The sequence below is a fragment of the Pungitius pungitius genome, chromosome 21 (assembly GCF_949316345.1).
Source record: "Pungitius pungitius chromosome 21, fPunPun2.1, whole genome shotgun sequence".
NCBI lineage: Eukaryota > Metazoa > Chordata > Actinopteri > Perciformes > Gasterosteidae > Pungitius > Pungitius pungitius.
The window spans coordinates 12,520,766-12,544,127 of NC_084920.1; the positions used below are offsets into that span (position 1 = coordinate 12,520,766).

The window sequence follows — 23,362 nt, forward strand, 5'->3', positions numbered from 1 at the left end:
TTTGACTTGTGCAAGAGCGCTGCGGAAGGTCCGCGGAGAGCCTCGTGGAGCTGACGGAAGGACGAAGAAGCGAAAAATCTGCGTGATTCCTAATGGGTGACTTTGGCGATGCCGCGTGGTGATTGTGGCCGAGGCTTTGCTTTCTCTCTTCTGAACGATGTGATTTGCTCTGCGCCATGACAGGTACACTTGCGCCACAAAGGCAGGCGCTGTGGATTCTTTGTGTGGTTTGGATCGCGGCCTCGGCAGGTGAGAAGCTCCTCTTTGAATTCGATGAAGGGGAAAAAAAAAAAAACAGTGGTTTGGGTTCAGAGTGATGGGAAGTCAGTCATAATGGACTGCTGCCATAGCGTCATTATTTCAGTGTAGATGTGTCACATGGTCATGACTGCAGAAGTGAAGACAGGCTATTGTGGTTATGCAGGTGATGTCATACAAGTACAACAACTCAATAGTTTCCATGAGTGATTTCTCCATATTTCCACAAATAACAGCAAACATTAGTCTGGCCATTATTGTGGCACAAAATTCCAGCACTTTTTTCCCCACATACTGTATCAGTCATTGCATAGGGAGTACTTTTGGTACATTAACATGTTTTTCTGATAACACCTTTGCAATTTGGTGCCACAGACTCTATTAAATCTAAAACTTGACTTCTTTTGCACCGTGTCACATCGGGAGTAATTAACATCTGGGGGTTTCAGCCTTCCAGTGTTTCTGTAACCAAAAGGTGGGTTTCTTAGTGAGGTGGTGTGTGTGTGCGCCACAGTAGGTAACCACTCAAGTGAATTTACAATACATTTTATTGCACTCTGAATCACAGACTACGAATTAAAAACAGTCAAGCTCAAGATAAACCAATGTTTAAAAGTAGTCCCAGAGGTTCTGCCCCACCATAAAAACCCAGTAAAAGAGATGCATCTCTATTTGAAAAGGACAAATAAAACAAAGGGGCACCAGATTGGGCCAGCACGGACAGGGCTCAATTGGGTAATTAAGACCCGAGGACATTTTGCTTACCAAGCGTATATAAAAAGCTAAATGTCACGGTTTGGTCTCTCTTCCTGTTTTAGTTTGAAGTTTCATGTTCCTTGTGGTCTTGGGTTAACTTCACTTCCTGCCTTGTCCTGTGATTGCCTGAGTGTTTCCACCTGTGTCCAATCACCTGCACCTCCCTTGTGTATTTAAGCCCTGTGTGCCTGTTGTCCCTTGTCGCGTCATTGTCTAATGTCAGTCATTGTTGGTGCACGTTCTTTTGGCTCGTGTTCATTTTGGTGCAAAATAAAGAGCACATTCCGGAAATCTGAATCCTGCATTTGAGTCCTGCCTGCCTGCCTTCAACCTGCACCCTCGACACCTGACACTAAATGGATGACAGATTTCTAAAAGCATCTAAAAATCCCACTGGTCACAACTGTGTCGAGGTCCTCCTGTCCCCCGTTTCACACCAGGCTCCCTAAAAAGGTGCAGAGTGGCACACACTTAATGAACAAGGTAGACAAAACAAATGAAAAATTAGTCACTGCGCAGCGACAAACAAAAACGTGCAAACAATAAAAGTGGAATACACTGAACTGCTCTGACTCCAGGTCTGTGGGCTCGCTGTCCTCCAGGGGACCTTCCTTGTCCAAAAGGTAGCCGGATCCACCTGGCCAGCCTGCGATGCTATTGGCTCTCTGAGAGGACGTCTCCGTGGGCCGAGGCTCACGCTTCATGCCGGGAGACTCCGGGAGGCGAGCTGGCGTCCGCCGGTGGTCTCAAGCTGCTCAACTTCCTCCATTACTCCTTTCCAGTGTGAGTGCTACACACCAACGTCCTTCTTTCTTCCTTCTGTCATTGCTTGTCTGTACTGATGCTCTCTTCTGCGTTGGTTTAGGGAGACCCCGGTGTGGATATGGCTGAGGAGAGAGAGAGGGTCCGACCGGGCGGTGGGGCCGGTTCGTCCCGCGTTGGCGGCCGGACGCGGCGAGGAGCAGGGGGCGTGTCCTCAGATGGCCCTGGGGACGCGGGGACAGTGGAGAGAGTCTCAGTGCGTTGGACGCCACCGTTTCCTCTGTGAAAAAGAACTAACTGGTAAGACTTAATATTCCCCCGAGCTTGACCTTTGGCTCTTTTATCTGATCCTCGTGTGTGGCTCCCATTACTAGAAAGGGGTCTTGAAAGTGCAACGGGGTGATTTGAGTCAATCCGTCTTCATGCAGACTCTCTACCTCCGGCGGACAGTTACCTGGCTGGATTGGCTCTCATGAGCGGCATCTATGCTCAAACCCACATGCCCCCGTCCCCAAGCGTCCCAGACGCCGGGCAGCTCTCAGTGGAGGTCAGTGACTGCTGGTGAAATGCTGCCTCCCCACCAAGGGGATCGATCCCTATGGGTTGCCAGATGTCCAACGGAAAAATAAAGAATAAAGACATCAGCAACTCAGAATGATGTTACAATGATGACTGGTTGTTTCTGCCGGAAAATGGTAGACAACTAAACTAATTATAAATAAGTTGTAATGAATAATAGGATTTTTAGAAAAACCCACAAATTGAGTCTGCTGTAACGTCTGAACAGTAGCAGGAGAAACGAAAGTGAGTGAAAAATAGTTTGCACATCACTAAAAGATAATGGAACATGAAACAGACCATGCAAATTGGGTCAGCCAAAGTCATCTTTAATTCTTTAATAAAAGTTGAATTCGCTTGTTGATACCAATGGTTGACTGGCTGGAGAGAGATGTGAAAAGCTAAATCCTCCTTTAACCCCCGAAGATGCAGCTGTTCCCGGGGATGTGGTTCAGCCACGCAGGGCAGTTGCTGTCAGTGGAGCTGGTGGTCCGGCCCAGCCCGGCATCCTCTCTGGCCCGGGTCCAGATCCTCCGACCCTACTGCAACCCCGACCAACACCTGGTGCCTCCGGGTACAGTATGCCGGTCACTATGGGGGTGTCCTGGGAGCGCCTTTCACCGCCCGGTAACCGTCTCCTCTTCTTTTCTTCCCAGGATGCAGCTCTCTCCTCAACCCGTTCAGCTGCTGCTCGGCCGTACCGCTGTGTAACACCACAGGGGGCTGCAGCGTGGGCCAGTACTGGTGCCACCTGCTGGAGGGCTGTGCGCCCCACACCAGTCCGTGCAGCCCGTACGACTCTGCAGCGGGGGCCCGCGGCTTCGCTTTGCCCCCCAGATACCTCGCGATGCCCCCCTTTTACCACCTGGTTGCCGACCTGCCCCTGAGAATGAACCCGAGCTCCGAACTCAACAGTCTAAGTGTGAGTCCACCTGTAGCCGAGATGAATGAGCTTTTAACGCAGCATCTGAGTGTATTCCTCACATGTTTTTCCTGTTGTTGCTTTTCTGTGGTAACAGCTGCTCCTTCCGGATGGAGCGATCACGGTCTACCCTGATGATGTCGTTGCTATACAGCACACTCGCGACCCGGGTACATTCCTACATTGCCTGAACAGTGAAGCCTCTTCAAACTCCTCCTGGCGCCAGAGTTACGTGTCCCTGAGGAGGCCAGAGTGGGGAGGCTGGTGGGAGGGGGGCCTCACCTCCCTGCCCCAGGGGGCGCAGTGGGTGGACGGGGTGGTGTGTGATCTGAGGATGCTGTACGTGGACAATCTCCACACCGATCATGATGGCCGCTTCGGCTCCGCCCACAAAGAGACGACGGCGGCCCCGCAGACCCGGGCCCTGGCGACTGGTCCTACCCCGACATCCCCACTCGGCCTTCACGTCATCCACCCCGCGCCGGATGCAAAGAACCAGATTCATTTACAGGTCTACGTCCCAAAACTGATTGTTATCAAGGTCCTGTATGGAGGGAAGGCCAGCAGCTCATGGTCAGCTCCAGTTCTCCAGACCGGGGTCCCCTTCCTGCCATCTTGCCCAGAAGAGGTGGCCCAGTCTTGGGATGGCTGTAAGAGAGGGCCCCCGGATGCCTGGTTCTCCTCTGCGATCCTGGTGTTGCCCTCAGTCGGCCTTCGAACGCTCAACATCAGTGTGACGGATGCGCTGCGCTCTCAGACTGTGAGTGTGGGGGTTTGTGGCTACGAGGCAGTGACGGGGCTTAGTGTCGAGCCACATGGATGCTGGAGGGCGCTCTGCGACACTCCACAGGTGAGAATGCAAAAGGGAATCAAACAAAAAACACATTCTGCTAGTCAACATGTCAACACGAAGTGTGCATGTCCGCAGCACGGCTCTGTTGCTCCAGGCCTACCTAAAATACCTCAAAAACTATTGGACGGATTTCCATTGATGATGTGTGAACCATGAGGTCAATGACTCACTCCTCATGTAAAATATACGCACGTGATCTAGAGGCATTGGCAAGGCAATTGGTACAAACAATGATAAAGCTATCTTTATGATTTTGGGTTAGGGTTAGGGGTTAGGCAAGAGGTGGAAATTTGTATTTTTCAGTGAAATGTATTCATAACTATTGGATGAATATCTGGAAAAGTTTGAAAATATAAATATATGTGTTCTCGACAGGATAATTTGTAATAACTTTGGTGTCCCTCTTTTCAATTGATGCAATGATCAGGTCAGAACTTTTTTTCTGTATATTCTATGCTTTGGCTCATGGCCAAATTCCTACAAAGGTTTATTTTGGACTTGGTTACGCTTTGCAAAGGTTCGCAAACCGGTAAGCCTTGAGGAGGTCAAAACTCCTGCAACTCTTGAACTATAAAGAACAAATTCTTTTGTAAGACTGACCCGTTTTGACTTGTGGCTAATTTTTATCGTGCTGACATTGCAAATGTTTGTAATGCAAAGCATTAATGGTCCTTCCTCTTTCATAAAGGAATGTTGACCTGTGAACCTAAAAGTTTTTTTTTTGCTTTTTATAGTGTGAGAGGATTATACAAGTATTTCTTTTTGACATTTTAGACTTTTACAGCCAAAGTGGAGAGTGGTTCCTCAGTGAAGTTCACATGGGTGATCGACAACTTGGAGGAGTTTTCCCATGAAGGACAATCTTACAGTGTTGTGTTCAAGAAGCCAGCTGATTATAAGCTCCGGGTGAGACAGTTTATTGCTCTCTGTAATGAGTTATTTCGTTTAAACCCACGATTAATTACATTTAATAACATTCTGAGCCTCTACCCCCCAAAACACAACCATTTCTCTCTCTGCTAGGTGACAGCTTCTAACCCTGTGAGCTCCCAGAGCCAACAAGTCCTCGTGACTTGTGATGACCTCACCCCGCTGGCTGAGCCGGAGTTCCTGTTAGCCAGCGCGGTCGTAGCTGTGGACGCCGCACACGGCTACAGCGTGAGGGTCAAAGTGCACGTCTCCCTGCCAGTCAGCATCAGGTAAGGCGCCGCAGAGGCAATCCTCGGGATGGCATGCTTTAGTTTAGATGCTTGACCTTAAAACGACTACCAAGAGTAATGTTATTCTAAACTTCCATGCGCTGTGTGTCACGTAGGTGGGATTTTGGGGATGGCGGCGGCGAGGTGATCCACCACCACTCTGCTCCGTGTCAGAGCGTAGGGGGGCTTACGAGGGGAGATAAGCAAGTATATGTACAGGACTCGGTGAACTATACCTATCTCATCCCAGGTAAACACAAACGATTACAACTTGTTTTCATGTACATGGGATCAAATGCATTTTATGAGAGAGGGAAGCCCACTGCATGCTACCCGCCCAGCACCGGATCCTTAGTCAGCACTATTAACATGGTGAAGTTAGCAACCACATATTTGCCCTGAAGGAGTGGCAGAATTGACAGCTCCCAAAACTGCATTTACTGCATTTAAATTCCTGGAAAGCATGTCTTTACTTCAATTTACTGCGGCTTTAGACTGTGTTTTCACCTCGTAAAAGGCGCTTGCCCTCTGGCTTCACAGCAGACCGAAAGTAAAAGGGAGTGTGTATGTTGCACTTGGAAGTTTTAAAATGTTAACGTCAGTGTGATAAAAAAAACTAAAATGAACATGCAAAGAATTTTACACCTCAACATTCAGCCATTCAGAAACATACGTTTCATTTTTTTTTTAAACGCAGTTGCTTCGTATTCATTCTTCAACCGTCTTTGTTTTATGCAGACGACTACACGCTTCAAGTCCAAGTCTCGGACCAAAGCGACGTCACTTATGCGTCGCTGAAGATAAGCGTCCGGCCGCAATTAAACCACCTCCTCCTTTCCTCTTCCGCTCCCGCCGCCCTCGTCGGACAAACTCTCTTTCTGGAGGCCTCCGCAGAGCCCTCCCCCTTCGCTGCTCTCTACACGTGGGACTTCGCCGACGGCTCCGGAGCCGTCCAAGGCACCCACCGTAGGGTCGGCCACGCTTTCGCATCTGCGGGAGCATACAACGTCACGGTGTGCGCCAACAACACCCTTACCGCCATGACCACCTGGCTCAAGGTGGAAGTGGTGGAGGAAATCTCTGGATTAACACTGGGCAGCGACGGACCCGTTGAGCTGGGCTCTGCAGCAGATTTCCGAGCGACAGCGGCCACCGGTACGAGTCTCGTGTGGAAATTTGACTTTGGTGATGGGTCCGTACAGGGAAACCGTACAGAGGGTACCATCTCCCACGTCTACAAATTGCCGGGGAACTATACAGCACATGTCACTGTCTCCAATTGTCTCAGCCAAGCTCATCAGTCCGTTGGTGTGGAAGTCTACAGATTGACAGTCTGTGGAGTTCTGCCTGCAGAATGCGTCACGCGCGGAAGAGACGCACAGCTTAGCGCCTGTGTGAATGGCAACGTATCCGATCTGACTTTCCATTGGACGTTTGGAGATGGATCCCCGCCCACCGTAGTGACGGGACGGTCGACGGCCACGCACACATTTCAAAGCCAAGGGATTTCTCAAATCAGCCTGACTGTGTTTAGCTCTGTTGCATCTGTGTCTTTTAATTCAACTATCTGTGTTGAAGTGCCAATAACCAACGTGACAGTGCTGCCGTCACAGGAAGTGGTAGCATCAGGAGGAGAGGCATGCTTCAGGGTGTTAGTCTCACCTGTACACATGAACGCTTACCACTTTCAATGGTTTAGCAGCACATCAAGCGTCATTGCCAAAGCAGAAGGCGCTCAAAAGTGTTTTATCTTTGACGACGAAGGTGTTGAGGAAGTGTCGGTACTAGTAAGTAACAAAGTCAGTAACAAAACCGCCAGGGCCTTTGTGACCGTTCTAAACCCCGTGAGCAAGCTGTCAGTGGCGCATGACAGTGAAAGTGGCACGCTGACAGCAAATACAGTGGTGTCATTTTGGGTTTCCACTTGCACTGGCAGTAATGTGTCCGTACTGTGGGACTTTGGAGACGGATCCCCGGCAGAACGCGGGCTAAATGTCTCACACGCCTTTACATTGGCGGGTCAGTTTAGAGTCACTGCCACAGCTTTTAATGCCATTAGTCGTGATTTTGTAACACTTAATGTCAGCGTTTTACTTCCTATTTCAGACATTTCCCTTTACACCAACAAGCCGTATGCTGTTGCGGGAGAAGAAATCATTATCTCAGCAGTTAGCAGTGCCATCAGTAGCACAAACTACTACTGGACTGTTGACGGTATAACCTCGACGAAACAGGGGACTTATCAATTTAGATTTGTTTTCCGGAAACCAGGGGTTTATCAAGTGAGGGTTATTGCACAGAACCTGGTCAGTAGAAAGGAAGCAGCTGTTTTGATTGAGGTCTTCATAAGAATAGAAGGTCTTCAGATCAAATGTCAGAGTCTAACGAACATGAAATACATACCAACCCAAGAGGAACTGCTCTTCACTGCTTCCATCGCCAAGGGCTCCAATGTCACTTATCACTGGTTTGCTACACTGAGCGGAGTAAACCAACAGATCTCTGGGGATGGAGAGCTTTTCCATATGTCCGCTGAAACTCCTGGTGGGATTTCAGTTCAGCTGAGAGCTTGCAACAAGTTGGGGGAGGCCACAAGCATTGCTTCTTTAGTGGCCGTACAGCCTGTAACAGGCGCACACGTTACAGCACAATCAAACATCGTGGCATTAGGGAAATTAGTGAATATATCTGTAGCCGTGGTTACCGGTTCAGACCTACAATACCATTGGTACGTGAAATCTGATCTTCCACCCCTGCAGACCCAGGCGCCCTTTCTACTCCACACTTTTGCAAGTGTTGGTCGTTGTCTTTTTAAAGTTTCGGTTCACAATGCCCTCGGTTGCGTCAATGTCACCAAAGAGTTTAATGTGCAAGAGGAGGTCCAAGAGGTGGACTTTGAAATTGAAGGAAAGGCTCATCCCTTTTATGTCCCCACAAGTGCTGCCGTTCAACTCCGCGGGCTCACACAGAAAGGTAGTGATTTGCACTGGAACTGGAAAATTAGAGCTGCTACACTCTTTAATGCTTCTAATCAAGTCTTTAGCTATACGTTTCCATGTGAAGGCATCTTTCAGCTGTCTTTGAATGTCTCCAATGGTATAAATTGGCAGACGGTTTCACACAGTGTCTCGGTGGAGGATCCGATCGAAGGACTAACGCTGAGAGTTTCTGAGTCTTCTTTCTGCACCGAAGAAGAAGTGACTTTTATTCCAACAATCTCCAAAGGAAGCAATGTGAGCTTTGCCATAACATTTACAAACGACTGGATCCATAGTCAGGGCGTTCTTGGAGGTAGGTTCACCACGTCGAGCCTTCCAGCAGGGACGCATGTAGCTACGGTCAAAGGTTGGAACCACATCAGTAGTGCGCAGGTATCATCCAGCATTCTGGTGACTGAGCATATTCAAGGTCTGCGACTTGTGAACTCTTGTTCTGATCCTCTAGAGGCTCAGAAAGGATTCCAGTTCAAGGCAGAGGTTGAAAGTGGTTTTCCGGTCAACTACACCTGGATATTTCACTTGACTGGGTCTAACCCCGCCTGGCTCACAGGACAAAAAGTGATCTTTACACCACCACAGAGTGGTGTATTGTCTTTCAGCGTGCTGGCAACCAATGGAATCTGCTCAAAGACTTTAAATAGTACTGCCACAGTCCAGTGGCCTGTTAAGGAGGTCAAACTCGTCTGCCATTCAGAAAGAATATTTGTTAGACATGCTGTCAGGTTTACTGCAAAAGTGATTGGAGGTAACAGTCCCAGGTACCTCTGGTCTTTTGGAGACTCCGTTGAAGCATTGGTGACCGACTTGAGCACGGTCAGTCATACTTATTATAGTCCGGAGAAATACAGTGTTACGGTCGAAGTTCTGAACAGTGTCAGCAATGTGTCCGCGCAAATACACATAGATGTGGAGGAGCTCAAGTGTCCAAGCCCTGAAGCTTCCATAGTTCAGAGCCAGTCTACTATCTTCAGCTCCAGACAGAATTTCTTTGAGGCAAGCGTGGACATAAACTGCTCCGCCTACAAAGCCACATACCTATGGGAGATAGTCAAAGGGTCGGATTGCACTAGTTTAGACTCCCCTGTTAACAGAGTGGCTCTTAGAAGTCAGGTAGATGCAACCTCCCCTTTTCTCTTCCTCCCGAAGCATACTCTGGGTATGGGACAGTATTGTCTGGTATTCACAGTTGCACTTCAGGGAACTCCTCTAGTTGTCAGACGAAAAACCAGCGTCGCAGTGGTCCACTCAATGCTCGTAGCTGTAATTAAGGGAGGAGCACACAGAATGTGGCCCAGCCTCAGTGACCTCATCCTGGAAGGATCTGATTCCCAAGACCCTGATGTGGAGCCTGGGGTGGAAGACACATTGCAGTACCACTGGACCTTCATGACAGCAGTAAAGACCTCTTGATGTTGAAGCAATCTGAATGTAGTGCTGTTAACTGCTGTTATTATGAATTTGTATGTATGCATGTGTCATACATCTTCTGTTTTACGTGGTACCAGCACCTGGCTGCTTCTGTTTTCAGAACTCCACGGGTTCTGATTTGGTGAAGCAACCCATTGGGAGTAACAGCAGCAGAATGACTGTACTGAGCACTCAGCTACAACCAGGCACCAGCTATGTTTTCACCCTCACTGTACACAAGGCAGGGAGGAAGCCTGCCTTTGTCAATCAGACGGTGGGGATTACCCATAATCCATTAGCTCGCAAAAGATTACTTTTTCACTTAGTTTCTCTTCTTTTACTTCTACCAGCCGTTCCGTTGGCAGAAATGACTCGAGTTATTTTGAATATCTCTTGCTAGTTTTTAAGAGCTAAGGTAAAACAGGAAGAATTTACTGTACACATTTTAAGAAAGAAGTGGCTTATCATACATACTTTGTCCTTTTTTTAATCCTAAGGTTACTGTGTGTGAAGACCCAGTGCTTCCTGTGATTGTGGAGTGTGTGTCCTGCGCTGTCCTGTCCTCCCATCACTACATTAATTACAACAGCCCCATTATTCTGTCTGGTCAATGTGCACAGTGTGATGACCAGACTCAGGTAATGATTCTTTTAAATACTCTCAGGTTACATGTGTTACATTTTGAAAGCAAAGGTCCCATATTGTAGAATGTGAGATTTCCTTTTCTACTTTATTTAGAAAGGCCGCTTCGGTGCTCAAGAAATACTGCGAAAGTTTTAAAACAAAGACATTGACTAATTTACAGACTTTAAATGAGCCCTTCAGAACTTGATTGACGATTGAAAGATCACAACATATTGTGCTCCCCCTTCTGAAGTCTTTCCAATCTTAGTATTAATTGGCTTCAATAATTCATTCATAAATGCCGAGTTTAATATAGATTCAATCAGTGGAATGATTCATCATTTGCGGCCAAGAAACAAATATTCACAGACAGTAAGACATTTATTATTGCATTAATATTGTTCATGTTTCTTCTCTCAGTTCAAATGGCGTGCAGAGGACCAGACTGGCATGACCCTTGACCTTAACGAGGCGTCCACCTCTACAGGGAGACATTCTCCTAACTTGGTGGTGCGTTCGGGTGTCCTGCAGGCAGGCCAGACTTATACCTTCACTCTCAATGCGTCCCAGCCTGGCACAGAGCTGTGGGGCAGCGGCAGCCTGACGATACGACCCCACTATCCACCACAAGGAGGCCTGTGTGATCTCAGTCCAGAGTCAGATATACGTCTGCTGGAGACAGTGGTCACCTACAGCTGCTCAGGTTAACGCTGTGGTCTTCCCACGAGGACCAATTTATTTCTCTTTCCAATTGAGCAATAATAATGACAACTTCTTCGACAAGAACCGCGTTCCATTAAAATCTGCTCCTTCTCGGCAGGGTGGCGAGGGAGAGGAGCCGGGGCCTCTCAGCTGATCTATACCTTCCAAGCAGCACCATGCAGGTCCACTGGCACCCCGTGCCCCCTGCTCACTTTATACAGGTGAACACGAGCCTCGACCTACAGCTATTTTTAAACTAGGAAATACGGGGCTTCCCTGAATATTAGGAAGTCATTATTCACAGTTGCTTTATATTGGATGCCTTCGTTTCTCTCCCCAGGGGTACTCGTTCAACATTTGGCAGTCTGGTTCCAATGGGAAGCCCCGGGCGAGAACGAAATGAGTCAGTGATCACCGTTACACTGCTAATAGAGGACTACCTGGGGGCAAAGGTCATTGCTCTAAACAGGTAAGCTACCACGATTCGATGCAGAGGAATCAAAATATCATGCAGCACAATTATGTAATCTTATCAACTGCCACCATACATTATTCTTCAGTCAAATGTTAGAATGATCATTTAGGTTACTACAAATCACAGTAAACATCTCATGTTTCCCTGATGGCTTCTCTCTCTCCAGGAAGTTGACGGTTAAAACTCCTCAAAGGGACGAAGTTGCCAGTCGGCGGCTGAGGAACAAGAGCCGGACTCAGCTGTGGGCTTTGGTCCAACATGGCAACCCTCAGGAGATCATCCCTTATTCCATTGCCCTCACCAGCCAGCTCAATCAGGTTGTGTGTCAGCATCAAATCTCATTAACCAATGCATGAAATTACCCTTGTGACTAGTTATACCAATATAGTAGAAAATAAGATACCAATAACTATAAAAACTCAAAGTTAAAAGCACGGTGGAAGTAAGAATCTCTGAAGGTTTGTATTTGTTAAGAATCGGGTCTAGAGAGTTTCAACCCCCGGTCCTCAGATGGAGTCCGGACGGACTGCCTCGGAGCTCATGGACAGAAGGGAGATGCGAGAAAACGTGACTCAAGCCCTGGCCTCCCTCCCAGTGACCTCCTTGCTGAACGTTGATCAAATCAGCTCTGCGTTGTCACAGTCTACTGTGAGTAAATCGGTTTCCTCACCATTATCAGCTACTAGATCAGTGAAGATTGGTATGTTAGAAATGCTTTAGCAAACACATACACAATGAGACCAAAAAGATGTGAAATATGCCCCAATGTTTAGACAGTGTTGACTTTTTCTTTTGGTCGTGTTAACGAATATGGCCTAAGAATGGGTAGGTGTGTGGGTGCAATTTTTTGAACATAATAAATAGTGTATTTTTAATAATAAATTATCCAGCCAAAATGTAGACACTATAAAAGTTCCCATTGAAGCCCATTAAAACGGCAGTTTTAAATTCCAAAATGAAGCATTAAATCATAGATTTTATTGTTTGAGACAATCAGATGGTATTTAAAGGTTTTGATTTTCAAAATGAATGGATGACTTTGGTTGTTAATATAGAAGTGAAAAAAACGGTCTGCTTTTAAAGGGATGGAGACTTTTACTCATCTTACACCGTCGTATTTGCTTTGTTTTCACCAGGCAGTTCCCAGTGAACTGATATGTGAAAAGAGCCAGCAGAAGGTTCTGGAAGCTGTGGGGAAGATGATCCATGTCATGGAGGAGCAGATGAGTCCTGGTGTTTTCTCAGCTCTGGAAACTGGGAGGAACATTCTCAGCATCATAGGTGCCTGTCCACCACCGTCTCCTGCATGGAAAACAGTACTCTGGTGAACTTTGCTGGATATTTAGCGTTCTCCTCTCTTCCAGGTGGCACCCTGGCGGCTGTGTCCCAGTCTGCCAGTGCTTCCAGGTCTCCCCCAGCATCCGGCGGTCTGCAGTCGGCTCCCAAGATCACCCTGACGGCGCTGGGTCACGCCAGGGCCCTAATGCGCTCTCTGGTGCATTTGCATGTTCATGGCAAGGCCCCCCTTTCGCTTTCCACTGCTTATATCAACGCGGTGGGTTTCCATGGCGACCCCTCCGACCTCCTCTGCATGCAAAGGTCCGACCAAAACCACATTATCCCCTTTCAGTCATCAGCAAATGGCGGATCGACGACTCCTCGCCCGTGTGAGTTCCAAATCCCCGCCTCCCTCACCGATCACCTGAAGGGTCAGAAGACCGAGGTGGTGCAAGTGCTGTTTGGTGTGGGTGCAGAGTTGGGATCCAGCTCGTTACTGGCTGCGGCCGAGCCCCCGATTTCCACCGCTCTGCTTGGCATGGAGCTCACCACCCCTCAGGGCCAACTCATACCCATCCAGGACCTGGAACCCAAACAGGCCATTCGGGTCACCCTGCCCAACAAATACCCTTTGGGACATGGCGATAGGCGGGGGGATGGGAGGGTGGGTGAAGCCGGGAATGGGACGTGTCTTACTGTGGCCCTACCAAACAGAGGGAGTTTGAACCTCACAGTCAAAGCTGTGGATGGACTCCATGAAAATGCAGGTCTTTATATTTCCTTCAACTTCAGTCTGGAACCAGGTACAGTAAACTTCATTTCTTTCACAACTCATATTCCATTTGACCATAATTGCTTAATCGATGAACACACTTCGAATGGATACAAAGCTGATAATTTGCTATCTAAAGCTCATAGGTGTAGGACGTCCATGTGATTATTAAAACCTGTTAAAGTAACCAACTCATTCTTCTATCAGCTCTGTTTCTGGTCACAACCAACTTCTTGTCTTCATGTGTTCATCCCTCAAGTCATCTGTAAATAATGAGTGAATTATCTTTAAGCTTCAGTTGGTACATTTAATTAAATAATTATTCTCTCCATCAGTAAAAATGTGTTAAAACCTTTAATCAGCGCTGCCTAGTTTGACATAGGGTTTTAGTAATGAAAGTGAACGACTGTAGCTTTAAGGTTGATCATGCAGAGCCTACATAATAATGAATTAACCTTACTGTATATGGTTTTGCATTAAATGATGAATTAAAATAGGCTGTGTTCATATCTAGGAGCTACTCCAGTGAGTCTGGGACATGTAAAGATAGAAGTGAGCTCTACAGTGCCGGGGACCAATGGCTCCCAGGATCCCCTGGTCAGAGTGTGGCCTCTCACTCTCTCTGCTCCAACCACTTCCTCGGAGGAAACCATATTCCTCTCCCCACTGTAAGTCGTGGCTCTCTGCTGTGACCGGGAGTCTGATTGCTCATTTTCGACGCACAAAGAAGTGCTTCGCATGACCGACATTTCTTCGCCTACAGTTTGGACGGAACAGGCGAGACCCTTTCTGTCAACCTGACCTCGTCTCTGGGCGGCGGCGGCGGCCCGGCGCGCGCGGCGGTGTGTGTGTTCAGCTCGCTGTGCCGCTACTACAGCGTGGAGGAGAGGCGCTGGAGCAGCCGGGGTCTGCAGCCCCTGGAGGGCAGCACGCTCCACTCGGCACACTGTCTCACCCGGCACCTCACCATGTTTGGGGCCAGCCTATTCGTTCGTCCCGGGGCTGTTGTTCTGCTGCCTCCAGTACGTGAGGAGCCAAAGGCAGCTGTTATTTAGATAAAATATATAAATATGTCATCCATTCCCCAAATGCAAATTCAGGACGAGAAGGAGAGCAGTCATGATCAGGCTCTTCCCTCCATCTGTTTCTTATCTGTGCAGCCAGGCGGTCCCATGCGTAACATGGTGGTGGGGATTGTGTGTGCTGTCCTGGTGCTGATTCACGTGCTGGTGGGGCTCATCGCCCATAAACTGGACCACTTGGACAGCTTGAGACTCAGCCAGGTCCCTCTGTGTGGGCGACCGGGGCTGTACCGGTACAGAGTACTGGTCAAGACCGGCTGGAGGCGGGGAGCAGGTCAGCCAAGGACACGTCAATGTGATGGGGAAATGAAAAATGAACCATGATTGCACTGATGAAACCTCTAACTGCATATGATGGACATGATGAATGTACCCATCAGGCACCACAGCACATGTTGGCATCAGCCTGTACGGTGTGAACAAGAGCGGCTCTCGCCATCTGCAGAGGCATGGAGCTTTTCAGCGTGGCAGCCTGGACCAGTTTCACCTGGAGACAGACAACAACCTGGGAGAAGTTTGGAAAATTCGGGTCTGGCATGATAACACAGGTATGTGGAAAAATAGTTATTGGTATTTCTTTGATTATGCTGAAACAATGTCCTCATTATAGGACATTATATTGTAAGCAATTAGAACTACTTCCTGCTTTACTAAAAATAACATTTCGAATCCTAGTGTAGTAGTTCGAAACCAAATGATTTGTTGAAATTCAGATTTTTGGAATATATGTCTGCATTGGACACATATTCCAGTACAATAAAAAATAGTGATTAAGATGAGACACTTTTAAGAAATGAAACCAAAGTCCCCTATTTGAGCATTTAAGGAATCCTGGCTTACTGAGACAGAAAAAGACCACAAAGTAACTACATAGAGACAGAAAAACAAAGGAGGCCCATTGTCATAATCTGTCCATCACTGTTAGTAGACGAGGTGACCATATATGTGCATGTATTCGAAGATCCTCCATGTAATCGTAGGTCTGGAGCCATCGTGGTACGTTAAGCACGTTGTGGTTTGGGACCTTCAGACAGACCACATGTTCTTCTTCCTGCTGGAGGACTGGCTCTCTGTGGAGAATCAGAAGAACGGCTCGATGGAGAAAGAAGTTCTGGCCTCATGTAAGCGTGCACACTTTCAACAGATCACTTCTTTTCCATTGTTGCTTACTGTGTGTGTTGTCCCTTGGGCAGGTCCCGAGGAGCTTTCTCAGTTTCGACGGGTCTTCACCTCCCAGCTGGCGTTCGGGATGGTCGAGCACCACCTGTGGCTGTCGCTATGGGAACGCCCCGCCCACAGCCGTTTCAGCCGGGGTCAGAGGGTGACATGCAGCGCGCTAGTGCTGCACCTCTACCTGGCACTGGGGGCTCTGTGGTACGGGGCTGTTGGCACAGAGGGGCACAGGTAGGAGGGTTTATGAGCCTGAACATGACGCCTATGTCATTGGGATTAGTTCCATAATCAATTATTTGGATTAACAAATGCCTGATTATGTAAAATAGTTAAAAACAAATGAAATTAGTATACCTATTTCACTATAATGTCACTGGTTATTTATGTGTCCCAATGAAATTCAAAATGTAATGTTTTCTACTATTCAAAGGCATCATCATGTCACTTTTCATGAATTTTTTACTGACATGCACCAGCCTGTGAGTATATTGTGTATATTGAGTTGACAGGAACCTCATTTGTGTATCTCTCCCACTAGTGGGCCGGTGTCAGCCCGCCTGCTGGTTGATGTGGAGGCGGTTGCCGTGGGGATGACTGTCGCCGTGCTAGTGTTTCCTCTCCAGTGTTTCCTCTGTTTCCTGTTTAGAAAAACTCACAGTCCGGTAACTTAATCCTAATACTTTCTTTTCATTATACAATGTAACTCGTCAAATACACGGCAGCCTGGGCAAACAATATCCAAGTTTATGCAAAAATGTTCCTCTGTCCTCCGTGATGTGATGTAACATAAAGCAAGTTATTTCACACACTTAACCTACGTCATTGTGTTGCCTCATATGAGCTTCTTAGTTTGACCTCAGTTTGGACTTTTCTTGTGCTCCTGCGTGCTGCTCATTAGAGGTCATTGAGGACTGTGTTAGACGTGCGTCTGTTTGTCAAACAGTCTTATCTCAGCGTGGAAGCGGAGCAAGTGAGAGTTTTCCATGTATCATGAACGTGTCCTCGGAAATGTTCAGGCAGCAGTTTATGTGTGCGTTTGTGTGCGGTTGTAACACAGGTAACCGTGGACACCTCAGCTCCTCCCTCCCCCGTCTGTCACTCTGTGGAGATGGACGTGTATCTCGGCCAATCGCCGCTCTCCGCATCCTCCTTCCTGTCTCTGTCAGACTCCTCAGGCCGGGTGCGAGACAGCCCTTCATCTGTGAGCGCAGAGAAACATGCACACGCATAGAATACGGATAAAGGCCTCTCCTCACCCTGTCTCACAAAGGGTCCTTCTTGTTCCTGTAGTTACTGGAGAGCAAGGCACTTGACTCCAGTATTCTGGACTTTTGGGCTGCGTCCGGCTTAGCGCCTCGGGCGGATGGAGCCCGTCGAGAGGTGGGAATGGACACATGGCCGTCCTGCGACAGCCTCCTCAACCTCCCAGCGGACCCAGGCCTCACCACGACGACCCCCGCCCACAACCTCTGCAAGGCTTCCCCTGTTCTGGGTCCTGCACGCCAGCTGAGGAGGAAAAAGGCCCTGATGCAGCTCCAGCTGGCCTCGCCCTCCTCCCCTGGCACGCCTGCTGCTCTTTCGCGCAGATATTCCCTTTCAAAAGAAATTTCCAGTTCCAACAATCTCACTACGTTTCTGACTTTGTCCGGTGAGAAACTCTTGAAATAAACTGAAAAGTCTTGCGTCCCATGCCATCGGTTTATATGATGCCATTTTGTATGGTTCCACATATACAAAATGATCGCCTCAAACAAATTTATTGCAGGCAGGATTTTGGAAAAATTAAAGGGATTTACCACACAAAACCCCTCACTTTGAGTAATAATGTAAAGAGTAGGGTGGATCCATTCGTGGATGCTCTGTGTAAACTTAGTTTTTTGTGCTTCACGCCAGAGGAGGATCTACTGATGTCTATAGCGGCGGAGAACACGGCAGATACAACAAACAGCAACTCAGACAGCGGCTGGGATTCCCCCAGAGCCACCTCCTTGCTCTCTAGCACGTGAGGAGTGCCTCTGTGCGGCATGCAATTCACTATTTCCCGCATTCCCGTGTTCCTCCTGCATCGCTGTGATTCCCCCCCCCCTTTCCAGCCGCAGTACCTCCTGCAGCAGCTGGTCAGAGCAGAGTGAGGACAAGTACGGTGCAGAGGTCTACAAGCCGGGTCCACAGTCCTGTCCCGGCCTGCATGGCGCAGGACTCTACAAGTGTCCCTCTGTGCTATCCATAGACTCCGTGGCCAGCACCTTCCTGCCGAGCCCTTCCCCTGAATCCACGCGCTCCTCCTTCACCACGCGCATAGGTACGATAATAACGCCTATTACACGCACAGTTGGTATATATATATATATGTTTGAGATATCTGCTGCTCAATCCCCTCGGTCCCAGGGGTGGCCCGGGCTCAGCCCAGTTGGCTGCTCCCTCCCTGGGCCCTGCGTGTGATTTACCCCCTGGTGGCCCTGCTGCTGGGAGCGTGCCTGGCTGTGGTCGGACTCTACGGGAGCTTCTGGTCCAGAACAGTGGTGCTCATGTGGCTCGTGTCTGCTCTCTCTGCCTTTCTGGCCTCAGCTCTGCTACTTGAACCCCTCAAGGTGAGTTCTTCTATTCAACCCTTTGCGGGCCTTTAGTGGATATTAGGTGTGATTTCAGCGTCCTCGTCTTGCTCAGGTGTGTGTGCAGGCGTTGGTCCACACAGCACTGCGGAGGCCCGTGGACCCGGAGGTGGAGGAGCAGCTGGCCCAGGAGGGCACTGTGGTGAGGGCGTTTGGTGAGCCGGGGGGGAAGGTCCGGCCGCCGTGTGGCTACGGGCTGCTGCAGGCCAAAGTGGAGGCCCGCAAGGTCCGAGCTCTGGGATCACTCATGAGGGTGAGAACCACAGGGAACTTTATCAGAGACGATCGGTGCTTCGGCTCTCTGTCGATTGTCATGTGCATCCTTTCTGCAGCACTGCGTGTGCCAGCTGTTCTTCCTGTTGCTGGTGCTGATGGTGAACTACCAGGACGGCGCAGAGCAGAGGCAGGGCAGGCTGTTGCACTCCGCCGTCAGACGCCGTCTGTACACGGCGCCCTCGGGGGTCCCTAACCTCACCTCCCTCAGAGGGTAAGGGCACCCAGTTCAGCCACACACCACCACAGCACCCTGCTTGTTCCTCTAGACATCGTCATAAACACAGTAGGTCTTCATCAAGTGCACACAAGACCCTGTCAGGCCTCCTTGTATCTTTTTCACCAGGGGCGGGGGAGAACCACATTGTTTTAAGATTAGGAGGTGCCGGAATCACTGATTACAGCAGTAACTATCAGTGTCATATAATAGCCAAGATCCTGCTGTGATCCTGCGTGATCAAGTATATTATACAATAACATAATATACAACTATATTGAACTATGTATTATTCTCAATGTACTAGAAATGTATGTAGTGTCTAAAGAAAAAAAACGCTTTTCACCCTGGGAAACTTTTTATCAAACCTGTTCCACGGGAACCTGGAATAATTATCACAGCAAAACTCTTTTAGTCATATACATTGTGGAGGTAGCTACCAGATTTTCTTTTAGTTCACATTCATTGTGCAGTCAGCTTGTCTTTAATCTGCCGTCCTCAGAAAAATATATCTGCATATTAACATGGAAAAAGAATAAAGAAGTCAACCCATTTGACTGAATTGAGTCGTCTGGAGACAAACCCAAAGCTTTTGTTGATTCTCTCTCCATCCAGCTGGTCAGACGCAGAGCAGTGGATCAACCACACCTTGGTGGAGCACTTGCACCAAAACCCTACACTGCGCCTCGTTGGATCGCCCCGGCTGCAGTTCACACGTCTCCTCATTCCCATGCAAAGTGTCTTCCTGGGAAACAGCAGTGCAGCAACACGACAGCTCCTGGCTGACTTGCACATGGCTGACCGGGGCAAGAAACAGTAGGTGGATTAGTGACGGCAATGGTGCTTGCATATACGTATATACATATATTATGATATTTTCTTTCATTCCCTCTCAGGTTTAAAACCCTTTCAATGCACTTCACACACTACCACAGAGAGTCTGGCTTGTTTGTGTGCGTGTCCATGGAACTAGAGTGGGCTCAGTCCCAGGGAGTCATCCCCTTTCTCTCCATCCTTCCGCTCCACATCCCTTCATCCCTCTCTGGACTGGACCTGCAGGTGGCCCTCACGGTAACAAAGACCACAATTAAATGAAAATAGAAATCAGACTTGATACATTTATGTGGCAGAATAGTCTGGATTAATTCCAGTGTCCACAATCCACTTGCTTTATACCGCAGGTTCTCCTTCTCATCTCTGCTCTCCTCATCCTGTGTGGAGAGCTTTGGTCCATGGCCACTAAGCATGCCCAGTATCTTCCTCGGTGCAGACACTGGTCCCAGCTTCTCCTGGCCTTGTTGTCGCTGGCAACGGCAATCATGCAGCTCTGCTCCTTGTCCCAGGCCACCTGCTGTGTTTCCAAGGTAACAAAAAAAACCAGAAGATCCATTACCTCCAACATTAGTGTCACCTGAGCAGGCCGTTGTTATGTGATAACCCCATGGGTCCTCATTAGATCTATTGGTGGTAAACTATGTCTGAAAAGCCATATCGTTACTTCACTTGTCAAATTAGCACGATATTTTCTTTATTCGTCCAACCTTGTGCCCTGCAATGTTTTGTTTAATTGGTGGAAAGGGCATTACGCAAAACAAGGGTATTGACATTCAAAACTAGACTAGAATAGACTAGATTTAATATATTATATATAAATAGATTAATTTAAACAAACCAAACTCAGCATGAAAATAATAAAAAGGAAACAAAGAAAACCCTCATGTAGATGCAACCCAAACCCTGGCAATCATAAAAGAAAACCACCCCTTTAGTAAAAACATGTGTTGCTTTTCATGACAAGGGCCTTTATCTGCCACTCAGCTTCGATCCCAACCGGACAGCTTCATCGACTTCCACGCTGCCGCCCTCCTGGCGCAGCGCTGTTCCCAGTGCGCCGCTGTCCTGCTCACCCTCCTCGTTCTAAAGGTAAGCTCCCTCATCCTTACACATCTCCACACTGGTTCCCGTGGTTTCCCCACTCCGATAAATGTCTCGTCATCTCCGCTGCCCTGTCCCCCAGCTGCTGGGAACGTTGAGGTTTGCGCGGAGGTCGGTGGTGTTGGCCAGAGTGCTGCAGAGGGCCTGGAGGGAGTTGTGGGCCCTGAGCGCCCTGCTGCTGTTGCTGCTGCTGTCCGGCACTCACCTCGGGAACGTGGTACGATAAGGACGGGTCCAGCTGAATCAAGGGTTCCTTGAGACAAAATGTATTCCACATGCCTGTGTCTTTCCTCCAGCTCTTCTCCCGTTCAGTGGAGGGCTTCCTGTCCCCGTGTCAGACTGGGCTGTCAGTGCTGTCCATCCCGCGTGGCCGAATGGCTCTCCAAAGACTGTGCAGGCTCCACCCAGTCCTGGGCCCCATCTATGGGCTGCTACTGAAGGGGGGAAGTGTTTGGCTCTTAGCCAGACTCTGGGGAGCTGTTCTCATCCGTGCATACAGGTGCGCTATGTGGGTGCCTAATATTACCATTGCATGGTCGTGTGGATACGCGGCACTGCACTGTCAATCGGCAGATGTGACCCAAACTCCAACCAACCAAACTCCACCCCACGGGGAGGTCATTCCTTTTGTAGATCTTTGGATGGAGACCAAAAGGAAAGCACACAAATGTTACTTGATAAGGGTCCTTTGTGAAATATTAAGGGATCCCCGGTGATTACAGTTCATCCAATTGGGGGCATGAAAGGTTAAACATAATTCCATGGCAATCCATGATATTACCATGGAAGCTTCACACGTTTTCTCCTAGTGGCAACAATGACTTCATATTTGGTAAGGTAAAGGTTACATTAGGTAAGTTTCATTGTGTAATACTGCTATTGCTGTATCCTTAGGGAAGAGCAGGCTGAGCTGTACTCTCCAACGAGTGAACCTCAGGACTATGAGATGGTGGAATTCTTCATTAAGAGGCTCAAACTGTGGATGGGACTCACCAAAGCCAAAGAGGTAGGCATTAGTTGTGGTGCATAGCTTCCAAAGCCGGGGTCACGTTGCTGATCCCGCGCCCGTCTTTCTCCTTTCAAGTTCAGGCACCGGGTGAAGTTCGAAGGTATAGACGTCCCTCCTTCCAGGTCTTCACGAGAGTCCCACCTCTCCACTCTGTCTTCCACCCTGCCTTCTTCCAGTTCCCCTTTCCTGTCCTCCTCATTCTCGTCCCCCCGTCCCCTGTCCTCGTCTCTCTCTGCGAGGTCTGACGACTCGTCAGTGTCCGAGGGCGGGTTCGACGTCCGGCCCCACCTGGACCGCCTGCTGCCCTGCGTCAGTGCACTGCTCTCTCGTTTTGACCAGGTCAATCAGGTGATGGAGGACGTTCACAACCTGGAAATGAAACTAGAAGAGGCGCAGACCAGCAGGAGGAAGAAGTGGGTCAGTAGCAAGGACAAAGTGGGAGAAATGTTGGGACAACCAGACAGGCCAGAGGAACTGAGGGAAGAAGGACGCGAAACGGGAGAAGTTAGACGCAGGAAGAAAAGCGCCTTTCACCCCAAGCCGCGGATCTCCCTTCCATCCTGCTTCGGCCCCTCCACGGCCCACTGCTCTGCTGCCCCGGTCTGCAGGAATACCCGCACACGTAGCACCTACTCTGAGTCCGAATTGGTGCCATTCAAGCCTTACGCCGCCAGCAACGACCCTGCTTCTGAAGCAGCCAAGCTTGCATCTGGAATCTCTGGTCCGTATCTGGACGATTCTTCTGCAGACAGCGGGTTCCCTCGCAGGAGAGCGTGGCATTCTGGGAGCTCTCATTCAGCTGACGTAGCCCAGCGGATCCTCCGTGCACGCGGTGAAGTTGTTCCATGTGACAACAGAGGAGACTGTTTCGCATTCAATGACAGCAGACCCAGAAGCGAAGAAGGGGCAAGACAGCATCTCAGTGATGGAGTCCCCGTAAAGAGGAAGGCGTGGACTGAGCAAGGCTGACTTTGGGTTTGGACAGGGAGAAGACTGACGGGATCTACAGTATTTTCTGCTTCTCTGGAGCTGCATGATTAAAATCTGGTTGGATGTGTTCATTTTGTTCGCTAGCATGGGCCATGCAGGAAAGGGTTAAAGGGCCTCTCATGTGGCACACAAGTATGAATTCATGAGAAGAAGCGTTCAGCCCGCTGAAGATACTTGAGTTGTGGTTCTGAAAGATTTTGGTTAGTTTTTTGAAAGAAACCCGCAAGACGCAATTATTTTGGCCAAAAAGCCTGATGACCTTAGACTGGAGAAGAGAGACAGGCAGATCTTTATACTGCGATGAAGGAATAATAATAATAATGAATGTACTGTTTGTAAAAAATGTAATCTTACTTTAGGAAAGTTGACACATAACTGTGTTCCTTACTTCATTTCATATCTGTAAATGTGGTTGTATGTTGTTACATGTTTGTATGAGACTGGATGGTTTTACTCTGCAGACAATTAAAGAAAAGTGAACAGATTGTCTGAAAGGGATTTCAATT

General features: G+C 48.6%; 1 protein-coding gene across 1 annotated transcript; it reads left to right on the top strand.

Annotated features, from left to right (window-relative positions):
• Window positions 1–58: 58 nt before the first annotated feature.
• pkd1b (polycystic kidney disease 1b) lies at window positions 59–23,333 on the top strand. Its single transcript, XM_037464415.2, has 42 exons — window positions 59–249; window positions 1,617–1,797; window positions 1,880–2,076; window positions 2,205–2,323; window positions 2,761–2,908; window positions 2,991–3,256; window positions 3,354–4,106; window positions 4,884–5,015; window positions 5,163–5,308; window positions 5,425–5,558; window positions 6,047–9,702; window positions 9,836–9,988; window positions 10,212–10,352; window positions 10,759–11,041; window positions 11,159–11,261; window positions 11,381–11,509; window positions 11,682–11,832; window positions 12,026–12,163; window positions 12,652–12,796; window positions 12,880–13,596; window positions 14,080–14,233; window positions 14,329–14,587; window positions 14,726–14,921; window positions 15,028–15,195; window positions 15,628–15,768; window positions 15,841–16,051; window positions 16,359–16,482; window positions 16,878–17,021; window positions 17,111–17,468; window positions 17,714–17,822; window positions 17,914–18,122; window positions 18,209–18,411; window positions 18,488–18,685; window positions 18,765–18,919; window positions 19,538–19,738; window positions 19,819–19,993; window positions 20,104–20,286; window positions 20,741–20,879; window positions 20,940–21,074; window positions 21,170–21,356; window positions 21,752–21,863; window positions 21,942–23,333. The coding sequence occupies exons 1-42, from the start codon at window positions 177–179 to the stop codon at window positions 22,833–22,835; spliced, it is 12,420 nt and encodes a 4,139-aa protein (XP_037320312.2). The 5' UTR covers window positions 59–176; the 3' UTR covers window positions 22,836–23,333.
• The last annotated feature ends 29 nt before the right edge of the window (window positions 23,334–23,362 follow it).